Source organism: Halyomorpha halys, unplaced genomic scaffold (assembly GCF_000696795.3).
Source record: "Halyomorpha halys isolate HHAL.00 unplaced genomic scaffold, Hhal_1.1 Scaffold813.1, whole genome shotgun sequence".
NCBI lineage: Eukaryota > Metazoa > Arthropoda > Insecta > Hemiptera > Pentatomidae > Halyomorpha > Halyomorpha halys.
This window is the reverse complement of record NW_027113046.1, coordinates 68,841-82,164: the sequence shown is the minus strand read 5'-3', so window position 1 is coordinate 82,164 and position 13,324 is coordinate 68,841. Positions and strand designations below refer to the sequence as shown.

General features: G+C 26.9%; 1 protein-coding gene across 4 annotated transcripts in view; it reads right to left on the bottom strand.

Annotated features, from left to right (window-relative positions):
- The window catches only part of unc-13, a gene marked incomplete at its 5' end in the record, with an annotated part of 80,857 nt that overhangs the window by 1,513 nt on the left and 66,020 nt on the right, over window positions 1–13,324 (bottom strand). For 2 of the 4 annotated variants that reach the window (XM_014429626.3, XM_014429627.3), the window contains 11 exon segments: window positions 125–251; window positions 656–818; window positions 1,463–1,573; window positions 4,658–4,777; window positions 5,243–5,456; window positions 6,423–6,554; window positions 8,323–8,450; window positions 9,547–9,695; window positions 9,939–10,105; window positions 10,401–10,622; window positions 12,159–12,326. In XM_014429626.3, the coding sequence (XP_014285112.1) occupies window positions 125–251; window positions 656–818; window positions 1,463–1,573; window positions 4,658–4,777; window positions 5,243–5,456; window positions 6,423–6,554; window positions 8,323–8,450; window positions 9,547–9,695; window positions 9,939–10,105; window positions 10,401–10,622; window positions 12,159–12,326 (1,701 nt within the window). 4 annotated transcript variants of the gene reach the window in all.

Below are 13,324 nucleotides of genomic sequence, written 5' to 3'. Positions count from 1 at the left end.
ACAATAGATCTGGAAATTTATATGGGATAAATGATTAATAATCATTTAAGTTACGATGGATCCAATTCCCAAAATATGATTTTTTAAAAAAAATTATTTAGTAATTTAAAGTAAAATAACATACCTGGCCAACAATATCTTTAAGCTGCATTACAGCGACACCGACCAACCTATCATCTCGAGCAAAGCAATAGTCTTTCACGCAGATATGAAGCTCAAAATATTCTAACTGCTCTTCATTTCCAATAATACTAAAATAAAATGAAATAAAATTTTAATTGGGTCAATAATAATAGTTATTATTTTGCATACAGTAATAATTATTACTGTACTGCCACTTTGATCTAAAATAAAATAATATGATATTTTGATTCAGTCAATGATTATAATTTGTTATTATTCTGCTACTTTGATTTAAAATAAACAATATGATATTTTATTGAGTCAATAATTATAATTTGTTACTGTACAATTTAAAAGTTGTAAAATATATAAATTATGAGAGATCTAATATAAAAAAAAAGAAGTCTATTATTATATTCCATCTACGTTGTGTAACAAAGGGAGTAAAATAAGTAAGTAACAATCTTTTAAAAGTAAGCCTCTAGTTTCTAAAAAAAAAAAGAGTAATTAATTAAGTACCAAAAAAACTTACAAGTGGAAAGTCTCATTGAACTTGGGTGACCAATTGTTCGATTTTGATTTTGTTGCTTGTTTCCTCTTTTTGTCTGCCAGGTGAGGGCCAATAAGATTTACTTCTACGAATGGTCGGAACATTCCTGTTGCTGTTGGCCACTTCAAGTCATTAGCAGCAACAACTGTAATAAAAATAAAAATCAATAGGAAACAATCTTTTAAAATTTATTATAATGGTTATAAAGTAGCAAGGAATAAATGTGATTGGAATTTAATCAAAATACATTTTACTTACATTCATTATTACAGAATTAAATTTTAAAATTAGAGCAACCAATTAACACAAGTTGGCTTGGGAGAAAACTAAATTCAACAGATTCCTTTTTTTTTTTTAATATTTCAAAAAACAATCAGTATTACTAGGTAAATTTAAACAAAGTATAACTTCAAGAATAAAGCATTTTCAAAGCTGACAGAGAGTGACAAGATGACATCTTCACCTTTAGGAACGTCATAAAGAAGTCCTAGGATCAAGACAACAATCATTTTTAGGTAACAGAGCATCATTTAACTCATTTTGAGAATTAAAGAAAAATGTGAAAATCTTAAGTGACTCACTAGTCATCAAGATGGCTGACAACAATGGAACACAATGAGCTATATTTTGAATATTAATTTTATATTATATAAAAAAATAAAAATATAAACATTTTATTGTATAGCAGTCATTTTTATATACACCCTATTAGAAAATAAATTTAAACAACAAACAATAAATTTATTTTTAAATGTTTGCACATTTTTCACATCAATGATTAAAATTTACCTTTGACAGTAACTTTGTGTTCTCCGGAGCCGGGATGAGTAAACAAATCCACTTGGATTGAAACCTCTCCAACACTTCCTTCGTCTGCTGCTGTCATTTCTGAAATAGAAACTACAAAATTTTTGTTCTTAGTATTTTAGATAAAAATTAAAATAACAAGAATGTAGTTAGTGTGAGAAAATAAAAGCTTTAATAATATCGAGAAACATGCAAAATGTTTGAAGCAATATGTTAAAAAAAAATTTTGAATTTAGAAATAAAATTTTTATCATCACATTTTTTTTTAAAGTGAGTATACTATTAATTTATTTGATTAGATTAGAAAGAACATGAACCTAAATAATTATATTGTTTTATTTTATTTTTATTTGTTGTGATGAAATTTTGGCTGAACACACACACAATATATCATTTTAACAAAATATCAATTATTATTAATAATGGAGACATAGATTTACAGTCGATGAATTCAAGGAGATGACAATGTGGTCAGAAATAAAACATACATGGAATTAGGTAATTATTATTATTTTTTATAATATTCATAATTTATTAATTATAATAAATTTATTGAACATGGCATTGACGTATTTATTTATTTATACGTGAATTCACCATTTCTAATACTTATTTTAATCAAATAAGACCACTTTTTGATGTTTTAACTTGACACATATTTTTTGATCTTGGTGTATATGACAAAAAGTATCAAATTGATACAGATCCTCTAATCCCTATCGATTAGGTTTGATTGGAATTGTGGACTACAAGTATAAGTTAAACATGAAGAACAGGAACAACTTGTTACTGTGATAGCTAATAGCTAATTGAAGCGTGTTGCTCTTTGATAGGATAAAAACGGGAATTTCATATTTTATTGTGTTCTTATTTTTAATAGAATACCTCAACCATTCAAACTTCATACTTCTTTATTTTTCCATAGAGAAAATCGTTTTGGACTACTTGTCTATTCTATTATTGCGTCATTTTATCAATTTGTTCCATTGTAATTGAAAATGTACGTATAATATTAATACAAATAATATATTAATTTATTACATATTATTTTAAAGTATATTAGATTACAGTATAAGGGCTGTTTTAATATGAAATGTATGTGCATAGGTTGAATAATGAATAAACATATTATCCGAAACCTTGAAATGAATGAAGAAAATGGAGAATTGTGTTCGAAGGGTTGATCTTCTTTGGAATATAATACTGTAATCAATGAATTCCTTAAGAAAGATTAATACTTAAATTACATAAGTTAAATATCACAAGAAAATACATGATATAAACACTATCCAAGCTAAATAACAGATGATTATAATAGCTGTCTTTTGAATTAATAACTAATCATTAAATATGGTGATATGTATAAGAAAAAAATAATTATATCAAAATTTACTAGTGAACTATTAAGCATAGAACCTTATAATAGCATATAAGAATACATCTTCTACATATACTACACTAGAAGCAATATTCTAGTTAAGTAATACAATAAGCCTCAGCCAGATTGCTCTGCAGCCTCGATAAATAATCAAAGAGAAAGATAAAACTACTTCATCTTTTTATAATAAAATAAAAATCTGAAAATAAGAACTATTGCTTTACTTTAATATTTTAATCATGGTTAGAGCAACACCTATGATAAAATAACAGCTCAACATGGTAATATGTTATATTAGGCTACAAAAATTATCATTTGCATTTATTGCTAATATCTCTTAGAAAACATGGATGAAACAACTATGTGGTTTAATGTAGAAGGAATGAATTAGTCAAAAATGTCAGTAATTTAAAATCTCAGAAATAAGAGATCATGTCGAAGTTAGTAAATCTCTAAAGAGATAGTTCAGTATAACCAATTAAATGAAATATTCATTTATCTGGACTTTCACTTTTGCATAAAAGTAAGGCTGAAGAATTGAGAAAAAAAAATGTGAAACAAGGGTTGGTATAAAAAAAAAAAAAAAAAAATAATATGTGTATATATTTGCATTAAAGTTCATGAAAGCATATGTCGACAAAATGTCAATAGCTGACTTGATACAAACAAGTGGGAAACTGAATGACTCCCAGAAATTTCAGAGAATCAAAAATATTTGTTAATGAAGATACAAATAAAATAAAGAGATTATGTTATGTTTAGAAATTTTATTTAATAAGACATAAAAAGTGTCTTTTTATCTAACTACTGCTGTGTCCACTCACCAAACTTTTCTTGCTTTGACTTATAGGTTTTGTGAAATGCATAGATGTGTTGAGATCTGCTTATAGAAAATTTGATCTGATTGCAAGCAATGCTTTCTTCATCTTGTAGTAGTAGGAAAGTAAAAATATATGAATTTATTTTTTTAAATTATTTTATCACATTGAAATGAAATGAAAATTTAAATTCCTATTCATTATAAGAAAAAGTTAGTGATAAGTGACATATTTTAGAGCATCATCCAACAGAAACATTTTTCTATGTTCTACAAACTACAACATTTAACAGTTATTTATCAGTAAACTACTGGACAAAAGTTGTTAAAAACTTTTTAACCATTTATTGGTTGAAATAAAATTTTATCAATTACGATCATAAAAAATGTCTTATATTCCATTAAAATTAATTTTATCTTTCATGTTACACAAGAACTACAAGTTGTTTAACATAAAACCTCTCTTACAGGGTAGGCACTAGAAACAATTAAATATGTAAGGTATATTGATTGTCTCCAAGATTGAGATGGATGAATTTCTGCAATATGGAAATTAAGAATGATAAAAAGTATAAAATGATTTCTACTTCAATAAAGTAAATTGTCATAAAATTAAAGATATTAAAACATACTTTTGTCCTGCAGTTTACATATTACAATATATAACTGTAAATAATTATAAAAATAAAATATATAGGAGCAAATACTAAATATTCTTGCTTAAAAATCAGTGCTATAAATGTGATATAGAAGATAAAAAATATTAAACAAAACTATATGTGATACTAATGTGAATGTGAACAGTCCATTAAAATTGACTAAAGCTGTGGAAACTAGCATCGAAGTAGACTGCAGTGAAAATTCTAAATATTAAATTATATTAAATAAATAACTGAGAAAACTAATGCTAAAGAATGCTATTTGGGCGTGAAGTGATAAGCTTTGAGACAAGCTCTAACGGCGCTGATAGTGGCGCTGGTACCTTGGGAGGACTCTCTTCTCTTCTTCGCTCTTAGTGGTTCTTCCAGCCCTTCCATCGATCCGTCTTCTCTCTCACTCGACACTGAGTGTTGCCTCATAGTCTTTTTGTCATTTAGTGGGACTATTTGATTTTATTTATGTTTGAGTTGGACATTTAGTTTAGGTAGGTATCGCAAGCACAGAGAAGAGGAGAAGCACACAGAGACAGAAAAGAAAACACAAAGTCAGTTAACACAAAGCCCACACGAGGAATTTTTAAAGAAAGTAATAGCAATCTAAAGGAAAGAACCAAAAGTATAAATAAAATCATTTTACTTTAAAGGAAAAGGCTCTTAAAAAATTATTAGTATGATAGATGCCTATTGTTTAATTATAATTTTTTTTATAATAGAATAAAACAATGTTTTTACAAGTAAAATGATTTAGCATGAATAAAAATAAAATCAAAGGAAAAATTATTCTTTTCGGAGATATTGCCCAGAAAGAATAATATTTCAAAATTGAATGAATGAATGAAGATAAACACAAGGTTATCTAATATATAGATTTTATCTAATATAAAATAAAAACAGTAAATGAAGTTTACCCTCGTTGGTTTGAGTTTGCACAAAAGTCTTGATAAGAGTGTCCGTTGTTTGTGTGTAGAGAGACAGAGCATATCGAAGTGACTGCAGCTCGGGGCTCTTTTCAAGGAAGTTCTTCTTGAGGCCGTTCCCTCCGGCGTGGAAGTACTGCTTGATTGTGTCAAGAGCAACTTCCAGAACTGCACACTGCTTTGGTGATAGATTTTTCTCAACCTCCTATGAATATTAGATTTTAAATAATAATGTGGCCAATACAAATAAATTTAAGGTAAGTTTTTTCAATAGAAATTCCATTATTTTATTACAAAAAAAAAATAAATAACAAATATTGCTAAAAATAAAAATTACTGGGAAACTTAAAAAAAATTCACCTATTTAAAGTTATATTAAAGGAGGAGGGAAATATGATAGAAGATGTTCTTTTTATCTAATTTATTTGAGCTGTCAATTCATTTTTTAATTGGATAGTACCAGCTCTGATAATAATGTTAATTATCAAATATTCATCACAGTTGGAACAGAAAGGCCTCAGGTGAAGTTCTAGTCTCTCTGTCTGAGGGATAGGTGGTACTCAGATGAAGCTCCTAAGTTTTCTCTACTGGTTCGAACAAATTATCCAGGGAGTGTACTGAGTGTACTTACACATATTTTAGAAAGAGTACATATTTTTAAAAGACTTCACAAGAGAGTGAAATTTGCACAAAGACCTCACAGGTATTATCACTTCCAGTTCATTTTTTTCTCAACAAATTATAAAAAAAAAAATTAATAAAATGTAATAATTAAATATGAAGATACACTGTTGCTTCAGATACACTTGATGGTTGTTCATAACCCTTCTTTTTCCCCCAATAATGGTGACTATTCTAAGATCCCTGCTACTAATATTTGGATATCTTAATGATGAATTATCTCAGATAATTCAGAATATCTTCACCTTCAATGTCACAATTTTTTCAGTAAACACATTGTAAAATGAAAATAGAGTTAATTACAATCCTATATTTTATAAAAGCCAAAAGTTACCCATCTAAAACAAGATTAAGGATAAAATTGTGAAAGTTTCAAAAGAAGCAAACATTCTTTTATACTTAGAACATCTAAACCACAACTGAAAAAAAAAATTAAATTTAATTCATTGATACAAATATATAAAAAAAGAAATAAATAAAATAAACTCACAATGACTCCACTTAAAGCATTTTTGACATCTTGCTTTCCTGCCATATGGTTTTTGATCAGTCTTGACATGTCTTCGATTTTGGCATTGGCTGCTAAGTTTTTGGCATTGTCTGTAAGATTCTTGAGGATCATCTGGTATAGCAAAATAATTAATTAGCCAAAAGATAACAATATACAGAGAAAAATTAATAAAACTAAGTGAATTAATAATGTAGTAATTAATAAAATAAAGTAATTTATAAACAACATTATTTTGACAAGAAACAAATAAATTATTAAACAAAACTTTTGAAATGAGCTGTATTTTTCCTGTGAAGTATAAATTATGCTTATAGAGTTTATGACCTTAAATGACATTTGATAGAATACTTGAACCCTTATCAAAGTTGCAGGTCTACAGGTTTTAGAAAGGAAGGGGCACAGAAGTTCAAACCAGAAATATGAAAAAATAAATTTAATGCTAGATGTTTAATTTGAGTTACTGATATTCACATGTATGATACTAATTTAACATGTTTCCTATGCGAATGATAAAGAAGGGTAAGAGCCATGTAGATATTAAAACTACTCTGTTGCCAAACAAAACATAATGACTAATGAAATGATTAAAAGATGAACACATTCCCTAATCAAATCATTTTAGGCATTTTTCAATATTGATATAACAAGTTCTCTTCAGAAGTAAACAGGATCCTGAATCGTTATTAATTTTTTCAAAAAAATTTTACATTAACTGTATGTTTAGTTTACTGTATAATTTTTATGTTTAAACTTAAAGGATGAATATTATGAAAGAGGTTTTTGTTTAAAGATTACTCAAAACTTTTTAAGCAGCTGTAAAAAATAAGTGGTAGAACAATTTTAATTTTTGATTATTTGTAACGTTTAAAACTCTTCGGGTAATGACGGATATTTTTTTATTTTGAAAAATAATTTTTAAATTAATTTTATTTTTAACAGGAATAATTAAAAACCATATAGATTCTTACAGGAAATGTTATTAATTAAATTAAATTGACTTGAATACTCTTTCAGTCTTGAATGTACGTCTATATTTTTTATTATTAGTTCTCTAGTTTATTTGGGCTCTTTATGAGACTAGTATATTACTTATTTTCATTTTTTTTTTTTATCTTATAAATAATGTATTATATCTAAAATAAACATTACTAAAAAGTGATTGATTTATTGAAACCCATTTTAAAAAATATTTCAGAAAAGCAGTAATTATAAAAATTTGATTAATAAGGTTTGACAGATAAAAGTTAAAATATTTTAAAATAAAAGTGTAATTGATACTCTAATGAAAGAAAAAAACTATAGGTTTTAAATAAGTTGTGTTAGATAACTATTTATAGATATTTGTTGGTGGGGAAGGGTCATTTTCAGTGTCTGTAAGCAAAATTAAAAAAATTGTCTTTGAATAGTAACTTTAAATGAAAAATAATTTTTAATGGGAGGAATGAATATGATTTAAGCAGGTTGCTACTAAGTTCTTAGGAAACAAACAAAAATTTATATTGTAGCCAACAAGGTATAAAAATTAAAATAGCTAGGATGTCTGAAGAGGCTAAATGTTTACTCTTGAACTTTCAGTAATCTTGATTTCTGTATAAAAGAACTGGATAATTGTAAAAATTAGGTAATAATATCTATGAAAAAATTCAAGGACAACAAATGTAAAATTTTTTACTGAAATAAGCCTTGCTTAGTAAGAAAAAGTAAAAAAATTATGAATTAATGTGCATGATAGAACGGAAAATAGAGATAAAATTCACGAAACCAATATCATTTCTTCCATTTAAGACTATTCAATGTTTGCTATTAATTTTTAATTACAAAACTATAAGTTGTTCTAGCTTTAAGAGACAGATATAAAAAAAAATAATTGTGCACTCACACTCTTATCAGTCATTGGAGGGAGGACAACAGTTTTCTCTAATATCCTCATTACAATCTTCCACAGCTCTTTCAGCAATCTCTTAAGGACAGTCTTTTCACAAGATTGTGCATATAACGATAGGGAACCTGTTTATAGAAAACAAATAAATAGATCATGTATAAATTATGATAATAATCGTAATAACTAAATTTTTGATGACAGCACTGAGTAGCTGCATTGCATTAAGTTATGCCTTATTATCTATTGTACTGTAGACATGAATATACCTTCATGGTTTAATTTTTTGTCTTTATTTTTTCAAAAATAATCTATAAATAAAAATCATGAATAATCCATGAGAAGGAGTAATTAAGTGATAACTCATTTACTTATCATACATTTTAGGAAGAGGAAATACAATAAAAAAATTGTTTCAATACAGGATCAAAGATGATACTTACATTCTAGGCAAATGGTATTTAGTTTAAACTAAATGTTGGGATGAAGATGATTGTTGTATAAAACAATAATGAAAATAAAATTTAAATAGTTTTTAGTATTTATATTTGAGCATTATAACCTAATTAAAAGAAAATATTTAGCTAACCAAAACAAATTAGTTATAATTTTTCTTTCAATTAAAACCATTCCACTATTTTGAAAATAAATAAAATAAAAAACGTCCCCTATCAGAAATTACCAAATCAAAAATATGTTTCAAATCAAAAATTTGATTTAAAATTTAAAAAACTCAATTTGATAATATTAATTAAGATTTCTATATTATAATTACAAAAATCTGTCATAATATTTTAAGACATGAGGAGTTTTCTATCTAAAGTCAACTTATCCACTATTGGAAAGTTGTAAATAAAAAAATATTATGTGAGCGTCTAATGTAGGAAAATTAAATTTTGAATAAAATTGAAATAAACTGGATAATTTTTCAGTAAAGAATTTAAATTTGTTAAAAAAACCTTTCTTTTTCTGAAACGATAGATTAACTTTTGATAGAAAACTTCTCATATTATGGGGTGCTATTTATCTATTAGTAACTAGCTCATTTAAGCACGTTTGTTTCTTTTTGAAACAAATAAATGTATATTAAATTTGAAATATTTTTTATTATCTTATTTTTCTCTGAAATTTTCAAAATGAAAGATCAACTTATATTTGATATTGACCTATATTAAAGAAATTGTTAAGGATTGTAACTAAAAATAATAATATATATAAACTGACCATCCAGGAGATCCATCAAAGGCCTGAGCACCTCATCTGCCTCGGCAGCAACTGTGTTCCTCTGCGTTTGTGTTTGGTTTCCTCCACCTTTTATTGCAAGGAGCAGATCTCCAAGCTCCCTTACACTCACTGTTATACGAGGCTCCAAGCTGGAAATCAGGTACCAATATTAGTTCAATATTGTTTAAGGGTGCAACGACTGCTAATATGGGTAATTTATAAGTAAAGTAATTAATAGTTTTCAGTATTTATTTATAGTTTCAAAGAAAAAAAGCCTAATGAAATTTCTGAAATAATTTATATACGGTTTATAAAATATCCTACAAAATCATAAAACAATAATTATTAATTATCAGTAACAATGTAAAATAAAAAATAAATGATAAACTGACCTATTGGCAAAAAGGTGTGCGAGCTCATCAAGAGAACCGTTGAGGCTTTGCTGTAATTCATTAAGGATATTCGCGGCATCCTGCTCAAGCTTGGAACCTCCCATAGATTCAAACATTTTCTCAAGTTGAACTCTCAATTGTTGGATATTGTTCATTAAAATACATGCCTGAAAAATTTTAATTTTTTAGATTTAGTAAAATAAAAACATTTAAAATGCTAAAAGTGATATTTTGGTTTTCACTTATTTAGATTTTTTGAAAAAAGTACTGTACATCATTTCTTAGTAATGAATGAAAATAAATTCCAAGGAAGCTGCAATGTTTTTGTAACTATGACCTTAGAATAAATCAGATCAAGTTCCTTTTTTGTAACTGCAGGTTCAGAGATAATACTCCTTTAGGAGACAAAGAACTTGTTTAATATACAAATAATAAAAATAAATATTGGTTAAAATAACTTACTATTCTTTCTTCCTTGAGCTGACTTGGAAATTCCTTTTTGACAATATCAGCATAAGCTATAAGAACTTTGACTATGGTCTTAGCGAATCTCTTCATGTATCTCTTCCATATTTCAGGGTCAGGGCATTCAAGTTTTGATACAACATCAAAACATTGAGTAAGTTGGGTAAAAACATCAACAACTGAACATGAGAAAAGAGCGTGTTCTGAACTTCTTTGAAACTGAAAAAAAAAAAAAAAATATATATATATATAAATACATATATGTATAAATCAATAAAATAATTTTTGATAAAATATTATTATAAATTATTTATATCTTAGGTTATTTATAATTATATGTAATTTTTTTTAAACACTTCTCACACCTCAAAAATTTGGCCAATGGTATTATATTGAATTTAAAAAGGCAAGGATAATAATAAAAATTAAATAATCCTGAAAAAAAAAACTCTTGCTATTGAGTTACTTTAACAATGTAGCCCTTCAACTGATGCTAATACAATATCTCAATACTGAACTGAGTTGAGGTTCAGCAGGTTTTTATGACTGAAGGCGCAAAAGTATTTTAAACATAAAAATGCAAAAATAAGTTTAAATAATTTCCACTAATGCTTGGTATTTCCCCATGCCTAAAATTCCCAAAGTTCATATTACCATCTGATCTATTGACTGTCTCATTTTAATTGCTGTTCAATGTTTAACTTTATGTTTTTTTAAACTGCAGGTGATTTGATCCATTTGCAAAAGCACATCAAGTAAAATATTGATCAATATTTCAAATTTATAACTATTTTAATTGAAATGTACATAAATGGCCATTTTTGAGTGGTCCGATCATTCAAGCCAGAAGGTGAGGTTTGATTGCATTACTTTTTTTCTATTTTAGGTATGATGTGTCCCTTCAAGAGCTGTTGATACAACACATTAATACTGAACAATTTTGCGGGTCTGCAGGTTTCTTAAATGAAGGGGCACAATAGTTGAAACCAGAAAAACAAAGTTTTTTGATTAGAAAAGAGCTGTTAAGAGCAGTAGTGGTGTAAGTCATTCTGTTCTCATCAAATTTAATGTATATAAAAATATTATTAAATTAATTATTGAGTTAATTAACTGAAAATACTGTTAAATAGTTTACATGAGCTAAGAACTAACAAGTTTTATCAGAAAAAACCAAAGTTATAGAACTTCCTCTAGTTTTGAATTTTTCTGTCAATTACATAATTTCTTTTAAATATTTCTTTCTTTTACTGTTTTATCATTTTTTATCAAAAATTGCTTTGAAATTTAATAAATAAATATTTGACCACTCTTATATATAAAAGAAATTAATTTTAAGAGAACCATCATTAAACTTAAGTTTTAAACCTAATGAAATTAGACTTGCCAGCCAATAATCTGCAGATATTTATATTATATTTGAAAAAGCTGGCAGCCCTATAAAGCATTGTAAACTTCAACCACTTGATCTCGTCATCATTTAAACGTTTTCTTATGTCCTGGAGGCGAGGGCAGTCATATAAGCGGATGGATCTCATATCTGATGGAGCACCTTTGTTATTAAACATTTAACCCATTTGTCGGTATACATAATTTAAATAAACAAGGAGTTCAAAATTAAAAAAATAACCATACAATAATTAAATTAATTTATTTTTATATTGTGTTAGATGATGGAATTGTGAATTGGAATTATCATGAACAGAATTTAATATAATACACTGTCGTATTTTTATTAGATTAAAGATATTAACTTACCCCATCTTTCTTATCCCTATTAAAGGCACCATGGAGATATTCTAAGGAAACGTCATCATTCTCGTTGAGCCACTGCATTACGAATGGTTCAAACCAAGCAGGGTATTCTGGAACTGAGCCCTTATAAGCAGGCACGTCTTTCACATAGTTGGTATACAGCCATTTCACCTGTTTAATAAAGTATTAAATTATTGACAAAATTTCAAATTTATTAAAAGATTTTTCCTTGCTAAATCTGGTCTTAAGAAATGATTATATCAAATAACTTATGACACAATTTTTCACAGCTAGAAAATATTTTAAAAAAAAACTGTAACAAAAAACTAAAAAATAGTACTTTGACTTCCAGTAATTTCGATATGGAAAATTTTATTTAAGAAAGTGTTTGCATTCTTCATGAATTAGGCCAACAATTTTGACCATTGGGTGGATAAAATAAGTTTAAGAAATGAATGATACAATAGAATGGGATATGTATATTTTCCTAACTTAAGATAAACTGAAATGTGTAAAATAAGTCATCTCAAAAACATTTGACAGACCCAATCAAAAATATATGTTATAAAAAATATAATTTTATTAAAATAAATAAAGCTTTAAGACTTTGTGTAATGAATAACCAATACATTTTCATCCTATCTCACATGCAATCTAGCCTAAGAAATTAGGGAAGGCAGGTGGCTAATGGTGACAGGCAAATCTATAAGTCAATCAGTCCTTTTACTCTTGTTTGAGCACCCAACACTTTGTTATCATTGTTTATAGAGTAACCTTTCTACTAGGAACATTCATTGTTTCTGTTGATCTATCATCGGTTCATCCCTTTCCTGCTGTACTGAGGTGTGGATCATCTTTATTTTTCGTAAGAGTTTTCTTCTTGCTGGTCTTAATTATAGTTATTTGTAGTTGCAGCAGTTCCTTCTAATGATTTGATGCATAGACTGGGCCTTTGATTTAGCTTCTACAAAGTAATTTTGAACACTCAGAAGCATTCGATTGGGACAACATTACTTTAAGTTATATTTCTAATAGTCGATCCTTCTGATGCTGTTGCACTACATTCACCAATCATCAATATTTTTTTCAAAAAATCTTAAGAACTATTAAAGCTAATGATAATGACTATAATTAAGCTATTATAACTATTAAACTTTACTTAAAAATTA